This window comes from Rana temporaria, chromosome 5 (assembly GCF_905171775.1).
Source record: "Rana temporaria chromosome 5, aRanTem1.1, whole genome shotgun sequence".
NCBI lineage: Eukaryota > Metazoa > Chordata > Amphibia > Anura > Ranidae > Rana > Rana temporaria.
Window position 1 is genome coordinate 51,150,969 of NC_053493.1, and position 18,995 is coordinate 51,169,963.

Here is an 18,995-nt window from a genome sequence, read left to right on the forward strand (position 1 = left end):
CCCGGCGTAACGAATGCTCCTGATTCAGGAACCTCGTTCCACCGCCTGCAGCCTAAGATATGCGCGGCATAAGGCTCTTATGCCCGCATATCTTAGGCTGCATTCTTGCGATGGCCGCTAGGTGGCGTTCCCGTTGTGCTCAGCGTATAGTATGCAAATTGCATACTAACGCCGATTCACAACGTTGCGCGAGCCCTGCGTATGCAGTTTACGTCGTTTCCGTACGGCGTCTTTCGCGTAAGGCTGCCCCTGCTATTAGCAGGGGCAGCCAATGTTACGTATACCCGTCGTTCCCGCGTCGCGAAATTTGAATTTTACGTAGTTTGTGTAAGCGATTCGTGAATGGCGCTGGACGCCATTCACTTTCACTTTGAAGCAAATGACGTCCTTGCAACGTCATTTTCCGCAATGCGCGTCGGGAAAGTTTCCCGACGGAGCATGCGCTCTACGATCGCCGCGGGAACGCGCCTAATTTAAATGATTCCCGCCCCCTACGGGATCATTTAAATTGCGCGCGCTTACGCCGGGCAATTTTAAAGAGCGCACACGCAATTTACGGAGCTACTGCTCCGTGAAACGCGGGTAGCGCAGTAAATTTGCGGGGGCGCAGGGCAAAAACTTTGCCCTGCGCCTCCGCAAAAAAAGCGCAAAGGTACCTGAATCCAGCCCAGTGATTTTTAGCGGGACTGTGACATTGCGATGGACAAATCTGACGCTAAGTGAAACTCTGCAAGAGCAGTTTCTCCAGAGATGAATAAATGAGCCGAAGGTCTGCTAAATTCCATCATCCAATCATGCGCAAACAAAAATTCATTTTTTTTATCTTCCTTGCAATTGATTGGGTATTCTTTGCAAAGTGAAGCTTTACCTCATTTGCTAAGCTCCGGAGCAACTGCCCCTGCAGAGAACAACTGCACTTTGCAAAGTGCACTGTCCTTTTGCTTTTAGTAAATAAACCCCTATGAATTTTTTTTTATTTTTTGTACTTTCACTGATCACCAAGCCCCAGGCATTTTGTACTCCTGGTGGCTATAGTCCGGCCCTCCTACAGTCTGCAGGACAATAAATTGTCCCTTTATTTAGAAAGTTTGGAGACGAGCAATTCCAGAGCGAGTCCAGAGATGGAGAGTGGAAATGGTGAAAGGTCTGAGGGATAAGGACAGCCTTGAGGAAAAAGGAGAAAATGAGGACATGACTGAAACCTTTAAATACATCATGGTTACAAATAGGGTTCAGGAGGACAGCATTTTCAATATGAAGCTAAGATCAAGAACACAGGGACATAATCTCAATTTAGCTCAGAGAAAGTTCAAAACTAATCCTAAACAGGATAATACTCTCAAAAGAGTAGTTAATGTTTGGACTAGACTTACAACAGATTTAGTGAGTAGATCAACAGTAAGTGAATACCAACATGCATGGGGAAAACATAGATCTATACTCAAACAAAAATTCAATGCATAAAGGTAAAAAGCCGTCTGTGTGCAGCAGCCCCCTAATACTTACCTGAGCCCCCTCTTGATCCAGCGATTTCCACAAGAGCCTTGCCTCTCCAGTGATTCGCACTCCTGATTGGCTTTCGGCAGCAGTGAGAGCCATTGGCTTCTGCTGCTGTCAATCACAGCCAGTGAGACAATCAGGAGACCGAGGGGGCGACACCGAGCCGCGGCTCCGTGTGTGAATGGCCACACAGAGCCTCAGAGTGCGGCTTGCTATGGGGGCACCTGGCAGGAGGGAGGAGCCAGCAGCGCCGGTGTGGGACCCGAGAAGGGAGGGTCTTGGCTGCTTTGTGCAAAACCCCTGCACAGAGCAGGTATGTATGACATGTTTTTATTGTAAAAAAAAGAAAAACAAGAATTTAATATTACTTTAAGCTGCAGAGGCAACTGGAGGGGATGGTGCACATGTTGCAACCGTGGCAAAAATGTAAACCCCCATGTTGTGTTGAAGTGAGTGCGGTCACACCAAAACTGCTCCGCAACTGTATGCAAAGCAACTGGTTGCGGCATGGTGGTGCAGGCTTTTGTCAACTCCCAGCCACCTGTCACCTGCCCTCTGAAAAGTTATCCATTTCAGATAGCTTTTCAGAGGAGCGGCAACAAGGGCTACCACAAATGTAAGCGATCTTCTGTACTTCATATGCAGCTGATGTAAACATTCCCTTTTACAGACCAAAGGATGAAAAAGCAAAATCTTTAAACTAACCTTGTATCTCTTTATAATTTTTTACTGAGCAATCTTTCAGGTCTTTTCCCAAACACAACAAGAAACTGTTTAAAAAAACTTTCTCTGCAATGTAGACCTCCAATCCCTCCCCCATTCCTTTTATGAATATAGTTTAGCGATGCTGATATGATTATGGAAGGTTTTTAAATTGCTAAGAAACAATCAGAAATCTCATGTAATGCTATTTTTAACTAATGAAACAGGGTTCTGAAAGACGTCCGTATTCTTGTGTAATCACTGCTGCTAAAATCAGGGCTAAAAAATAACAACTGTAATTTGAAATAGATTTGCTAATTATTTTCTTTGTTGCAGGTTTGTACTTGCAGCAAAACTTCAGCCAGACTGGATGTTAATGCTGTTTTTTGTCCACACTCATCTGACGGTGACTGTAACAGTGGGGTTATTGTTAATACCTAAGGTAAGGAAATATAAGCCATGTAATGCATACAGTACATGTAGTATAATCTACCTTCTCATTACTTCAGTTGTCACTGAGGCTGTACTGCACTTGTCCACCTCACACCCTTTATTCTGTAATTTGGTAATCCTGGAGCATGTCTGCTGGTGATAATGGAATACACATTGCAGACTCCTTCCTGAATCCTGCCTCTCGCATACAAAAGTACCAAATTAAAAAGTTAGTATAAAAGTGGCTGTAAAGTAAAAAGCTTTTTTTACCTTAACCTCCCTGGCGGTATGATTCTTTCAGAAAAAAGGTGCTGAAAGCGGTACCATTATTTGCAAGGAAATTTGGCGTTTTATACTGTAGGTCTGTAATTTTTAGGAATAACTCATTTAAATCTGACCAAACAAGAGACTAGTAGGCATCCCGGGTATGACATTTTTTTAAAAACAAAATTATAAATTATAATATAATAAATAATTATAAATAATTATAACAAATAATAATATAATTCTAATAAAAATTATTCAATAATGTAATCAACTCAAAATCACTGAAATTTGCTCAGTTGCAGAATTGTTGCTGTCATTATTTTATTTTTTTTAGGACGAATTTCCCCACAAATCGCTATCGCACAATTCTGCAAGTGACTATAATTTATTATCGCTGTTTTCTAGCTGATCTAAAACCATTTTTGACATAAAGGGACACTTTTGGTTGCTATGGACAATCTACAGTTTGCAGGGAGAAAGAAAGGTTTTTATTATATAAAAGTACATGCAGGACACTGGGCAGACCACTAGGGACAAGGGGGGTGTGTATTTTTTACATACAGTACTGTAATCTATAAGATTACAGTACACTGTATGTATTGTGTTTGTTTACGTTTTTGAATTTGGCGCCGTTCTCCGCTCCCGTGCGTCGTAACGTCGCAGGGAACGGAGATCGGCGGCACAGGAGGATGCTGTGTGAATCGAGTGAGGTCCCGCTCGCTCACACAGCGCGGTGGCATCGCTGGATCCAGGGACAAGGTAAGTAAACACAGTCTGTGGATCCAGCGAGGCGAGCCTGAGTCTCACTCAGGGTTACCGCTTTTGGTATGAAAATCTCACCCCGAGTCAGACTCGGGAATACCGCCAGGGGGGTTAAAGTGTTACTAAACCTAAAAACCTTTTTTACCTTAATGCATTGTTTGCATTCAGCGCTGCACACAGAAGGTTTTTAACCTTCATGCTTAGAATGCATGAAGGTAAAAAACCTTCAGCCTTTAGAACCACTTTAAGAAGTCAGACACAAATTCCATGAAAACTACTATAGAAAAGGCCAGCATCGTGATAGACAAAATTGCCGGCCGTAGTATCCCTCTTACACCCCTAATCTGCCTCTTATTCTGCCCTATTCAGGATATTCCAATATCAAGCACAAGGCTTATCCACACATTTCTCACCTCCATTCATTGGGCCATAGCCTTTAATTGGCGCTCCGCTTCTGTACCCTGGCCACAGATTCTCAGCCGTATGACAAACATCAAACTCTCAGAGAGAATTCACCACACGCTATATGATTCTATGCCCCAATATAAAAAAAAATGGTCTCTCTGGGGCGCCACGCTTCTGGTTCAGGTTTAATTGTTACTAACCATAACCCTTTCTCCCTATTCAATGTTTATTATCAATGATAATTGTATACATTCCTGTACCATCACTGTTATTCTTTTTTGTACCTTGACTTTTTCTACAATAAAATCGCTTGTAAACAGAAAAAAAAAAAAAGAAATTACCGTAGAACACTAATATAAAGCGGCAACTAAAAAGTTATATACACACCAAAACAGACAAGTAGAAAAAATGTAGTTGCGCTAAATTACTAAATAAACTATAACAGGTGAAAACAATTATATAAAGTAACTGTGTAAATCATGTGTTCAGTGAAGTCCAAACATAAAACACAATTGAAATAGCTTCTTCTGAAATTCTTCTGTAGTTCAAAATGTTGAAAGAATCCACCACCAACAGTGAAAACACCACAAGGAATGCAGGCTTACCAGATGGCAAGCAAAGATGGCTTGCGGCTGTAAACCCCAGCCCGGGCCTTTAATCATGGAAAGAGAAAGATCTCACAGAAGCATAAAAATAAAGCATAAAAATAGATGCATTCACACGCGCATGTTGCTCAATTAGGGGAGTAGAATTTTACTTCCTATAGTCAATGTAGTGCAACTTACTCTCTCTCTATATAGAAAACCACATTAAAATAAATTAGGCAAAGTAAAAACAAGCCCCAAGTGACCTCTGTAGCTGCAGACATTGTGGAGCAATTAATCTTCAAAGTTCTCAATAGAAGTACTAAAGCACTCTCAGAAGGCCAACTCACTCTGCTCCAACTCCCAGTAGCTAACTGTCCCTTGCTTCTCCCTCCTAGCATTGATTATGCATCTCAGCTCACCCTGCATCTCCCTACCAGCAGTGATTGGGCAGCTCTCCATCATTCAAATTGCTATTGTAAACACAGAGCAAAAACCCTGAGAAATGGTGAGGGGAGGGGGGTGCAGAGTCACTGCTGACAAGGGTAACAGGGTGAGGTATGCTGCTTTTTTTAAAAAAAACTTTTTTTTTCTTTTTTCTCCATATAAGTCTAGGCCATCACTGACTTGCAACTTGAGTGTATAGTTGCTGTAGTGAGTTTTTGAATTGTACAATAGCATAATCAGCAAACCTGTAAATATATTTGTAGCTCACCTCCTCCATTCACCCTGGATATCGACAGGGAAACAATTGTATTACACAGTCACTATGTAAGGTAGGGGCTTTTGTGGATCAGGTGCCCCAGCGTTACATGTAAAAATAAAGACACATAATTACAGGAATTCTTTCTAGCAAGTAACAATGGGCCAGATTCACAAAAGGGATACAACGGCGTATCTGCTGATACGCCGTCGTATCCCTGTTTCTATCTATGCGACTGATTCATAGAACCAGTTACGCATAGATATCCCTAAGATCCGACAGGTGTAATAGTTTTACACTGTCGGATCTTAGGATGCAGTACCGCGGCCGCCGCTGGGGGGATTTTGCCTCGTAAACCAGCGTCGGGTATGCAAATTAGCAGTTAGGGCGATCCACAAATTTTTTTCCCGTCGTTACGCAAGTCTTAGTTTGCCGTCACAAAGATAGGGTACCTTTTACAAAGTGTAAACTTAGTACACCATGTAAAAGTATACCCGTCTTTCCCGCGTCGCTTTCAAATTATTTAAAAAAAAAAAAAATTCCCGGCGCAAGTCTTTTTTACCCGTCGCGATTCACAAAATGTCCTAACTTCGCGCAAAGCACGTCGGGAAATTTGCGACGGGAGCATGCGCAGTACGTCCGGCGCGGGAGCGCGCCTAATTTAAATGGGACTCGCCCCATTCGATTGGGCCCGCCTTGCGCCGGACGGATTTAGGATACACCGCTGCAAATTTCCAGGTAAGTGCTTTGTGGATCGGGCACTTAGCCAGAAAATTTGCGGCGGTGTAACTTAAATCGGTTAAGTTACGTTGCGCCCGGGCTACGTGAATCTGGCCCTAGGTTCTTTCTAGCAACTAATCTTATAAGACAGATCAAGCTTATTATTTTTAAATATTTTTATTAACATTTTTTTATATTACTTATACATTTTTGTATTATTATTATAATTTTAGTTTTCACGCTCCCATAACAATCCAAGAGATGACATAGCAGCAGAAGCATATGAAGATGAGTTAGACATGGGGAGATCTGGATCCTATTTGAACAGCAGTATCACCTCGGCATGGAGTGAGCATAGCCTGGACCCTGAGGATATACGGGTGAGTTCATTTCATGTCACATCAATGTCCTTCTGATTTCTTATTGTCCAGGTACAGGGACCATGGCAAAGATTTTCCCAAAAAACGTTCCTATAATTTATAAACAATATTTTATTTATGGTGTTTAATGGAACGCTGTCAAATTCTTCTTTTATATTTTTATATAAATATGTTGTTAACATGATGTTTAAAAAAAAAATACTTTCCTATTTTTTATAACAGTATATTGTAGCCCCATTATGAGATATAATAGCAGTTAGGTAAGTGGTGTAGTCACTTGAGCTCTGTGCAATGTAGTTACTCAATTTATTTTTACTTTAGGCTTCTAATATTGTACCATTAAAGGTAAAGTAGTATTCCCGCACAATCAATAATACATATAGAGGCTAACTGCTGCAATAATAGTTTTTTTAAACTATCAATGCTCCCCGCTGATACCACCACCTGTGGAAGGGAATTCCACATCCTTGCCGCTCTCTTACAGTAAAGAACCCTCTACGTAGTTTAAGGTTAAACCTTTTCCCTCTAATTTTAATGAGTGGCCGCGTGTCTTGTTAAACTCTCTTACACGAAAAAGTTTTATTCCTAATGTGGGGTCACCAGTACAGTATTTGTAAATTGAAATCATATCCCCTCTCAAATGTTTCTTCTCCAGAGAGAATAAGTTCAGTGCTTGCAACCTTTCTTCATAACTAATATCCTCAGACCCTTTATTAGCTTTGTTGCCCTTGTTTGTACTCTCTCCATTTCCAGTACATCCTTCCTGAGGACTGGTGCCCAGAACTGGACAGCATACTCCAGGTGCAGCCGGACCAGAGTCTTGTAGAGCAGGAGAATTATGGTTTTATCTCTGGAGTTGATTCCCTTTTTAATGCATGACAATATTCTCTTTGCTTTTTTAGCAGCAGCTTGGCATTGCATGCCATTGCTGAGCCTGTCATGTACTAGGACCCCCAGGTCCTTTTCCATCCTAGATTCCCCCAGAGGTTCTCCCCCCCCCCCCCCCAGTGTATAGATTGTATTCATATTTTTTGCCACCCAAATGCATTATTTTGCATGCATTAAACCTCATTTGCCATGTGGTTGCCCACCCCATTAATTTGTTCAGATCTTTTTTGCAAGGTTTCCACATCCTGCGGAGAAGTTATTGCCCTACTTAGCTTAGTATCGTCCAAAAATACAGAGATTGAACTGTTTACCCCATCCTCCAGGTCAGTGCTTTAACTGGGCCGGAACGCGGCGGTACTCAGTACCGCCACTTCCAAAAATGGCCCTGGAGAGTACCAGCACCTCTCTGTGCGCCCAGTACGTGGGTTTCCCGTACCGGAACGCAGCCCCAGGCCAGGAATATAAGAAAAGACAAATGCAGCGCCTTCTAAGCGTAGCAAGCTTGTTTAATAATAGTAATATGTGCAAAAAGCTATAAAAAGCCTACTCACAAACATGAATGAATATAGGCAAGGTGGTGTAAGGATCATCCGCATGGTATAGCCGGTGTGCGTACGATGTCCTAATGCAGGCAGCGCCTTCCTCAGGCTCAGCCCAGCCTGAGGAAGAGACTCGAAAGTCTTGAACGCGTGCACCTCCCGCATCCGGAAGTGACGTCACTTGCAGTCCGCAGTGGATACCTGATTCCAGCGTGAAGGTTCCGAGAGCGTCTCGGTCCCTGTAGCTGCTGCCCTTCAGAGAACGACATCACCGCGCTGCCTGCATTAGGACATCGTACGCACACCGGCTATACCATGCGGATGATCCTTACACCACCTTGCCTATATTCATTCATGTTTGTGAGTAGGCTTTTTATAGCTTTTTGCACATATTACTATTATTAAACGAGCTTGCTACGCTTAGAAGGCGCTGCATTTGTCTTTTCTTTGCTTCTATACAGATCACTTCATCTGTCAGCTGGCAGCCATCCAAAGCAAGGCAATAGCGAAGTAGTTATACAGTGCCATGGACATTTGATGGACTTTATTATCCATTTTATAGCACTGGCTTCTTTTGGACTTTAGTTTTAGTTTTATTTTATTATTATTTTTTCTTTTTCTTTATTTTAGTTTTATTTTTATTTTTATTTCCATCTTTATTTTCATATTTATTTTTATTTTTATTTTTATTTTTATTTTCATTTTTCAGCTTTAATCTTGTTTATTTTACAGTTCAGTTTTTCAACATTTTTCTTAGCCCTTATCCCCATTCCAAGTAATACTAGCTTTTTGTGAACCTTAGACATCTTCAGGGAGTGCGCTTGAATATCATGTTTTGTTTCCAGGCCAGGAATATGATGATCAGTGGCGGAACTACCGCCATAGCGACCCACGCGGGCGCTATGGGGCCCACAGCCGAGTGGGGCCCGCTGATGGGGAGGCAGATCGGTGCGCTTTGACAGTTACAGAACCGATGCTGTGTATCTCTCCCTCCTGTCGCATCATTTCTGTAACTGTCACAGTGCACCGATCTGCCTCCCTGTTCTAGCCACATGTGATCCTCCTATAGGTGCCTGGTCTCCCCCCAGCGCTGCCTGCTTTCCTCTCCCTAAAAGCTGGGGGACACTGTGAGAGCGGGGGAGGGCTTTCCTGTCTTAATGCACAGGCACTTCTGTGAACTGCCCAGGGGTCCTAGGTGCATGGGGGGCCTTTGAAGTTTCCTCCCAGCAGGTTCGGGCAGCAGTGGTAACAGGTCTCCTCACGTTGGCTTTACAAGTCAGTTCTGGCTGTGTCTGCAATGCTCTCTCTCTCTCCCTGGCATATTCCTCCCTTCCTCAGCCACTATCTGGCCTGCCGTCCTGCTCCCTGTCGTCCTCACACAGATCCATTCATCTTTGCCTGTCACACTGCTCCTCTCAGATGGTTGTTATCTCTCCCCCTCCCTTCCCTGACTTTTCCCTGCAGACACTTTACCTTCACACATGTGTGTGTGTGTCCCAGGATCTACAAACATTACAAATGTCTGGAACAGTGGCGGCTGGTGCTCAAAATTGGGGGGGGCGCAAAAAATAAATAAATTGAAGCCTCACTGTGCCCATCACATGCAACCACTGTGCCATGCCACCAAATGCAGCCACTGTGCCATCAATTGTCACCACTGTGCCCTTTGTCACCACTGTGCCCCATGATGCCACTGTGCCCATTGTCGCCCCTTTCCCAGTAAAAAGCACTTACCTGAAGCTTCCATGTCCTCCCTCGATGTCTTCTGCCGCCGTGGTGAAGCTTCAGCCAATCAGGTTTACTGTTTACTGTTTACTGTTCTATGGTTAGTATGTTATTATAATTTTTATAATTTATTTTATGTACATTTTGTACAACATTTTGTTCAATACCCTTTTGCACATTTTATTTATGTTCAGTAGCTCTTTCTACAGTAGCTCTTTTTCAGGGTACTTTCTAAGGGTATTTTCATGTTCAGTATTGGGGGGGGGGGAGCACCGGCGCCTAATAGAGTACCGGCACCTCTTTTGGCCCACTTAAAGCACTGCTCCAGGTGATTTATGAACAAATTAATTAACAAATTAAATAGGATTGGTCCCAGCACAGAACCCTGGGGGACCCCACTACCCACCCCTGACCATTCCGAATTCTCCCCATTTATCACCACCCTCTGAACATGCCCTTGTAGCCAGTTTTAAATCCAATATTACACTATCTGGGACCCCTTCTTTCCGTACATATATCATATGGGTAAGCCCGGGAGGGACCCCCAGAACAAATATCAGCTCAGAAGAAGCATATACAATACACCTATCCCGGTGGGAATCGTCTACCAGGAGAATAAGGCCACCTAGCGGAAGTCATTTTTTTCCATTCATAAAAGTCCACAGCGAGATTGATCACATCATCCAGGATCTCCAAAATTATTCTCATATGCTGTTACCTTACAGCAGTAAGGTTAGAGGCCACCCTGCATTTAGGTGTCACTACACAAGAAAAGAAAAGACACCCACCTTTATTATTTTTCTTCTGCACAGAGTGAAAGAGGGAATACACTATTCCACCCACCACCCCCCGGCACTGTCACCTAGGATTTACCTTATTTATTTAAATTGCACTGTTGCCATTTGCAGATATTGAACCTTCCGGACTTTTTATTGTTTACCTGAAAATTGATTTGTTGATATGATGATCCGCTTAACACCATGCAAATTATTTGATCTATCTATCTATCTATCTATCTATCTATCTATCTATCTATCTATCTATCTATCTATATATCTATCTATCTATCTATCTATCTATCTATCTACTGTATCTATCTATATACAGTATCTATATATATATATATATATATATATATATATATGTTTCAAGGTTTCTACTTACCTGTAACAGCACATCACCATACACTACACCAGGGATCGACAAATCCCGGGCGCCAGGTCGCCATGGCGACTAGAAATAGTGTCCTGGCGACTTGGCTTGGAAGGTGAGCTGGTGCCATCTGGTGGTGAGCCGTTGGAATTACAAGTTATTACCACCAGATGTGAGCTGGCGCCATCTGATGGTGGCCGTTGGTATTACAAGTTAAGCATTACAAGTTAAACAGCAATTCTAATGTAATTTTTCACTATTTTCACTGCCATCTTCTTCCCTCTAATTAGAACCCCCAAACATTATATATATTTTTTATCCTAACACCCTAGAGAATAAAATGGCGATCGTTGCAATACTTTCTGTCACGCCGTATTTGCGCAGCAGTCTTACAAGCGCACTTTTTTGGGAAAAAATTACACTTTTTTTAATTAAAAAAATAAGACAACAGTAAAGTTATCCCCATTTTTTTTAATATTAAGAAAGATAATGTTACGCCGAGTAAATTCATACCCAACATGTCACGCTTCAAAATTGCGTTTGAACACCGTTTACATATGCGGACGCTGCTCACGTATGTGTTCGCTTCTGCGCACAAGCTCGTCGGGACGGGTGCGTTTTCTGGCTCCTAACTTTTTTAGCTGGCTCCTAGATTCCAAGCAAATTTGTCAACCCCTGCACTACACTATAATATTGTAACAGATCTAATGTGATACGGTGATCTAAACAGCAAAATAATTTCCAGTGGTCTATGGCAGCCCTAAATAGAGATTGTGTTTCAGGAAATCAAGAGGTTGAACTTGAAGTTAGAAATTGCATATAGACATTGGGGTTGATTTCTAAAGCTGGAAAATGCAAAATATGGTGCAGCTGTACATAGAAACAAAGCAGCTTCCAGTTTTTTTTGTTGTCTAAACCTAATTGAACAAGCTGAAGTTGGAAGCTGATTGGCTACCATGCACCGCTGCACCAGATTTTGCACTCTCCAGATTTAGTAAATCAACTCCAGTGTATTCTGTCTTGTATTTATTGTACATCATGGTAGTCAATATCCCCCCCCCCCCCAGTGCAGGTCCATTTTAAAGGTGGCACCTAAATATGATAATGGAATGCATTCTTCATCTATTTTATATTTGATATTTTCCTGCTACGACTATATCAGAAATGTTTTGGACCAGGGTGGTGCTGTGGAAAAAGCATATCTTGATTGGAGCAAAGCCTTTGATATGATTCCGCATAATTCTTGCATAAAAAAATTGTACAAGCTAAGACTAAAACCTTGGATGGTGTGCAGTAGATACGCAGTTCGCTAAAGTGTAGCAGAGTTTGGATGTACATGGAGTTCATTCAGAACAGAGACTAGTCACTAGTGGTGTACTGCAAGGCTCAGTACTAGGTCCTGTTTTATTTTATCTGTTTTTAAATGATATATCTGAACTTTTTGTGTCAGAGGTATGTATTTTTACTGATGACACAAAGGTGTACAAAAAGGGTTGATATTCCATATGGTGTTTGTAACATCGAACATGATATTCGCTTTGCTGTAGATTGGTCAAAACAGGAAAACTACAGCTCAATCACCAGAAGGAGGAAGGAGGTCCTGATTCCCTTACGTAGACCTTTAGTTATCACTAGAGGGATCACCAACAGGAGGAAGGAGGTCCTGATTCTCTTACATAGATCTTTAGTTATCACTAGAGCTGGGGTAGGCAACCTTGGCCCTCCAGCTGTGGTGAAACTACAAATCCCTTCATGCCTCTAGGAGTCATGCCTGAGTTTGTCAGGGTCTTGCAATGTCTCATGGGACTTGTAGTTTCAAAACAGCTGGAGGGCCAAGGTTGCCTACCCCTGCACTAGAGGAATGTAAACAGGAGGAATGAGGTCATGATTCCCTTTTATAGATCTTTACTTATCACTAGCGGGATCACCAGCAGGAGGAAGGAGGTCCTGATTCCCTTATGTAGACCTTTAGTTATCACTAGAGGGATCATCAACAGAAGGAAGAATGTCTTGATTCCCCTATATAGATTTTTTATTAGACCTCGCATAGAATACTGTGTCCAGTTCTGGAGACCTAACTTACAAAAATATATTACAATTATAATTATAAAGGGCGCAATTAGACAAATTAATTAATAAAATATAGTGTCATTCAATTAATAAAGTGCACAATAAATCAATAAATCTGAAAAGTCCATAACAAACACTATGGTCAATTCATCTGTATATGCTCCAACACCGTGCTTCTAAAGTGCAATGTGCTTCAAAATCTCAAATAAAGTGATGCTTCACCCGAAGTGATAATATAATGCGCTCACCAGATAACCTCGGCCACCAGGTGACCATTAAGCGTGTATTATAGGAAACTCCTTGTTTCATCAATTTCACCCCTTCAGGAATCTCCTCACCATCAATCAATCGTATATGGAAGAAGCCGGATTCCAATCCAAAATGCAATGGTATATAAACGTGAATTTCTTCTGACTTATGTATCCTCTACTGGATATATCCAGCCCCCATCATAGAATTCTGTAGAATTGGCTCCACCACAAAGAGCCATAAAGGGCAGGAATAGTATAATATTGCTTTTTTCATTTCTTAAAAGTTTAGCACTTACATAGTCCAGTACGCGGTACAGTAGGTATAAAACAGCTCAAAGGAAAGCAGAAGTCAATCCTTCACTGCTATGTGATTCGTGGCGTCTCAGCTACCCAAGCGGAAGTGGAGGGCTCCTGTTAGTGTGCGTGTCAGGCCTTGTTTCTAATTAATTTGTCTAATTGCGCCCTTTATAATTATTATTTTAAGAGTTATTAGTTATTACTAATTGTAGGTGCAACATTAGAACATTTAGAAACTTGCTTTAGGAGCCGTTACCCCACCATCCCCTCTTTTTTTACAAAAACATATTGATATGATAGAACAAGTCCAGAGATGGGCAACACAAACAATGAAAGGTCTGAGGGATAAAAAAATATGAGAAGAGGGAATGTACAGACTGAAGGAAAGAAAAGAAGGGATATGACTGAAACCTTTGCAAACATTAAGGGTATGAGTTAGTTTCAGGATGGCAGTATTATTTATTATTGCCCTCTTAAACCTAATCCTGCCCCTAATGTATCAAGAACATGAGGAAATTACTTATAAAAAGCAGGGAAGTTGAAAACTAACCTTAGAAAGTAATATTTTACCAAAAGGGTTGTTAAAGCTTGAAGCAGACTTGCAGCAGAGATACTGGGGTTCATTTAATAAAACTTGAGCGTACAAAATCTGGTGCTGCAGTGCATGGTAGCCAATCGGCTTCTAACTTCAGCTTGTTCAATTAAGCTTTGACAAAAAAAACTGGAAGCTCCACTTCCAGGTCATAGGGCCCTTGGTTTTCATGCACAATGGTCAGTATGATGAATTCCCACTGGTGCTGTCTTACTTATGTTGATACAAGTTAGTCTGGTTTTTCATTACAGACACCTGATGACCAGTGGCGATCTAGCAGCAATGGCTATGGGGCCAATGTTGGGATCAGACAAATTCATGTGAGCAGAGAATGTGCTTTTGTATCACCTAGCACAATCAGCACAATCAAGCTCCAAAGGCTAATCAATTAATGATAACCTGTATCATTAATAACTATGCACTCAGTGTTGGTTTTATAGCACGTTTGTGGTCATGTTTCTTGTTCCTGATTGTGAATGTTTTTTTTCAACTTAACAACACTGATACCTATATATACACTGAATGATGTGTGCAGTAATGCATGTATAAAAAATGACTGACACACTGGATGAGTATTAAACTGCACTTGATATGAAAGTTAAAAAAGGGCATTGTCCAGAAAAATGTTTATATAACACACTTCTAAGACACCCCTATTTTGTGGAATGTTTATGAACAGTGTGTGAAAGGGGATAGGCATTCTGAAAATGGTGGTGTGGCTGTATTAGGGCAGTATTTTGGAAGGCTGGAGTAAACTTAAGGGGCCAGTCCACTCAAAATTGATATTTAATTTGCAGCAGAGAGTTTAATCCCCCATCAGCCTTATGTCTACATTCGAGTTCTTCATTCTGTTAAAAGGTGGAATTAGAAGTGAGTAGTATAAGGCATGACTGTGATTTGTGTGTAAATTTCATATTAAGCTATTGACCTTTGTGAACAACAAACTTTGTCAATATGAAACAAGGAGAAATGGAACATCACATTAAAAGTAGCCTAAAGCCTCGTACACACGGTCGGACATCTTTCCCTTGGATTTTTGTCCGAAGGGAGTTGTCCGGTCACACCCATAGCATACACACGCTCGGACATTTTCGGCAACAAACACAAACGTAGGGACGTTTCAACGTACTGACGAGAGTTTAAAAGAGGAAGTTTAATTCTCTGGCGTCACCCTTTGGGCTCCTTCTGCTAATCGAGAGTTAGTAGAGGTTTCGTCTGTGTGCATTCACGATTTTCAGTTTCGTGCAATTTTGTTCGTTTCTGAATGTCCGTTCGTCAAGCAGACATGTTGCGCAATGGGCTTGTGCTAACTTGACCCACAAAAAAATATAGAAATATGTTTGATTCATATAACCAAAATACACTAATCCAAAGTAAAGACATTTGTTTTTACTCTGTCAGTATCACCATCAAAGCAGCTTTTAGTATTATTACATTATAAAGAAGAAGAGAATGTGCGCTGCTTTTCTTGATTTCAGAACTTGCTGCATCACAAATGTGCTCTTTCAAATATGAACGCTAGTTTTACCAGACAGTACGGTTCCCGGCTGGTCTTTGCTTCTGAGCATGCGCGTTTGTACTTTGTACAAAAGTCTAATTGCTTGCTGTACACACGGTAGGACTAGGCACCATCGGACTTTTGTTGACGTAAAGTTTGTCCGTTTGCAGACCGAACTTTTTGTCCGATGAAACCCGAAAAAGTTGGTCCGATGGAGCGTACACACGATCGGACAAATTTGAAAACTTGCAGATTTTGAAGTTTGTTGGCAAAAAGTCTGACCGTGTGTACGGGCCTTTAGACTCCACCTGCTGCCTGAAAATAGTATTCAGATTTAAAGTTTCATATTCATGAAACTGGGAAAACATTTTTATAATTTAACATTTTACGTTTGAGTCCTGACCATGATAAAAAAAAAGGAAATATCTACACAATGCTAAACTTAAAAGGGTTGTAAAGTCAGAAGGTTTTTTATGCATTAAGATAAAAAAGCCTTCTGTGTACAGCAGCCCCCTTCACCCCCCCTACAATTTCTCTGAGCCCCATCTCTGTCCAGCGATATCCACAAGAGTCTCAGCCGTTAATAGAACAAAAAAAAAAAAAGAATTTACAATCACCTTAACCTAATCCTAAATATTACCCCTTGCATGGCAAAGCAACTGGTCCACATTAATTTTGACTCCACAGACCCACATGTCTGCCTTCCTTTTTCTCCTCTGCCATTTCAATCAGCTACCAGACGTCAAAGAAAAATCCTGTGTAAGCTACAAATTGCTAGAATTGTATCTTACAGGGGACTGGACTCCCCATGTGACAATGCCCTTACATATCGCACAGTACCAGATATTTCTTTACAAAGCTAAAACTGTTCTGTTTTGGGTAAAGTATGGAATGGTGAATTTTTGTTTTGTTGCCTGTGTGCCGTATGAGATATTTCTCTTCATCGTATGTCCCAGAGACACAGCTGTGTAGGATGAAACATCTCCGAACTAAGGGTAAAGTCCCTCATTGGCTCCAAAACAGTTGCCCCCACTGGAAGATTCCCCTTTGCCTGTTTCTCCAAAATTTTAAATTTACAATAATTTTTTGTACCAGAAACAATGGTGACCAGGATAGAATATGACAATGAATCTTCCAAGCAGGGACCTTCCAACTACAGGCACCAAGCAGCAATACAATTCCTGATAAGAGATTTAGCATGTCCATACTCTGCACAAATATGAAATACATTTTTTTTGGATTTACATACATTTTTATCTTTCACCTAGTTGCTTAAAAGAAAACTATCACCTAAACTATTGGACAGTATAAAAAGCATACGTTTGCCACATTGTTCAGTGTCAAAATTTCAGATTTCATGTGAGCATTTATAAGTATATTGTTCCACATGTAATACATTTTTAATTCTTATAATAATAATGTATTTTTTATTTAATTTATAATACTCTTTGTGTTTCAAATTCTAGGATGAGCTGAAGAAACTGTACACTCAGTTGGAGATCTACAAAAGGAAAAAGATGATTGCAAATAATCCTCATCTTCAAAAAAAGAGGTGTTCTAAGAAGGGTTTGGGGCGATCAATTATGAGAAGGATAACAGAGATCCCTGAATCTGTTAGCCGGCAGTGTTCTAAAGAAGACAAAGAAGGTGGAGATCACAGTAACCCAAAAAACACCAGTAAGAAGAGTCACCAGGATTCAAATGCTCACAATCCAAAATTAAAGGAAGATTCCACAAAACACCGGCCATTTTCGCTGAAAAAGTCCCATAGCACCTACGATCATTTGAGAGGGCAAGATGACAAACCCAATGGAATTTCCACAGAAAAAATTGATGTGTCTGAAAATTCAATACGGAATTCTGTGAATGGGAAAAAACTTGGTCACAGGGAGGCTGAAGAACTAGAAGCTGTTTCTGCTGAATCAGTGCCCTTAGTCTGCAAGTCTGCAAGTGCCCATAATCTTACTCTAGATAAGAAACCATTGCATCCAAGTTTATCTGTCTTGCAAAAATCACTTAGCGCAATTGCAAACTCTAAGGATAAAAGCTTAGGATTAGGCGAAAAAACTAAAAGCTTGGAAGACTCTGAAAAATATAAAAGAATTGATTCTAATGACAAAGAGGTACAAAGAGGCATGTCTTGTCCTGACAAAGAGGAGAACATAGATCAGCAGCAGCCAAGAACATCAAGCCCTATTGAGGAAACCCCAAAAAGTCACAAGCCTGGCATAATGAAGCAACAGGCATTGAATTTGACATTAGGGGAAGCTGATAAAGCAATAGGTGCTCTAGGATTTAAAGACAAATTTGATATTGAAGAAGTGTGTCCTTGGGAAATGTACGATCTTACACCCACTGCTGTGCCTTCTGAAAATAAAGTACAAAAGCATGTCTCCATTGCTCCTTTAGACTCTGAAAAGAATCACACATCCCGCTCCAAAAGCAAATCTCACAGTCGAACTAAGACAACAGAACAAGGACATCATCAATCAAAACAGAAGAGCTCAGGAAAATCTGACCTAAATACAAGGGATAGCCAAGAACTGGCTTTGAAAGATGAAAGTTCCAAAAAACATCATCCTGGTGATGGCGGAATAGCAGAGCAAGAAACACCAAAAAAACAAATATCTGCTAGTTCACAAGATAAAGAACACAAAAAGAATCTCCCTATCATTGAAGGCATATTACCACCTCTAGATGGCCATATCAATTCCAATAACAATTTGCCACAACCGTTAGCTCTTCAGGCAGAGATATGCCCATGGGATTTTGAATCCCAGGATGGATTAAATGTAACAAGAGGTAAATATTCACCTACCAGCCCTGGTTTGAGTCCTTCATCTCCATCCAGAGAGATGCCAATATCTCCTTCAAAAAAGAGGGTACTGGTTATGCCAACAAAAAATTCTGTAACATCTTCAAAAAAAGATGAAAATATTGAAAAGGATAAAGGTCGAAATAGAGGTCATGAAAAAGAATTGGATCCAAAAAGCTTAAATGTTAAAATGGACAAATCTAAAAGTGCAGAGGTTTGCTCAGCTGTTGGAGACCACATGTTAGCTGTTCCAGTAAACAAAGGTAAAAGTACCTCAAGCCAACATGGCATAGACACGTGCAAATTAGTCGAGATATGTCCTTGGGAAAATCTTTCTACTTCACAATCAGAACAAGATACAGAAGCCACTGACAGTAAACACAACAAAACAATGCAAAAAACAAATATGGTGGACATCTGTCCATGGGACTATCATGGCAATGATGACAAATAAAGATAAATGAACAGCGGCTGAACGTGATACTTTAAACATTAGAAAGAAATGGAACTTTTGGTTTGACATATTTATTCCTGATAACACTGCTAACTTAATGCATCCCAAAAAGATACATTTTATAAAATGACTGGTCTCGTTTTCTTATTAGTGTATATGTTTCCTGTACACAGTTGTGTCCCATGTTAAAGCATTCCAGATTGTATAATATTTGCAAATAACTGATATATTGTGACACAAAACATTTATGCAAATTTGC

At 40.9% G+C, this 18,995-nt stretch overlaps 1 protein-coding gene across 1 annotated transcript in view; it reads left to right on the forward strand.

Moving 5' to 3' along the window:
• The window catches only part of GPR158 (G protein-coupled receptor 158), a 309,748-nt gene extending 290,974 nt beyond the window's left edge, over positions 1–18,774 (forward strand). The window contains exons 9-11 of the mRNA XM_040352535.1: positions 2,539–2,644; positions 6,309–6,455; positions 16,934–18,774. Coding sequence (XP_040208469.1) covers positions 2,539–2,644; positions 6,309–6,455; positions 16,934–18,736 — 2,056 coding nt within the window. The 3' untranslated portion in view covers positions 18,737–18,774. The remainder of the gene's footprint in view (positions 1–2,538; positions 2,645–6,308; positions 6,456–16,933) is intronic.
• The last annotated feature ends 221 nt before the right edge of the window (positions 18,775–18,995 follow it).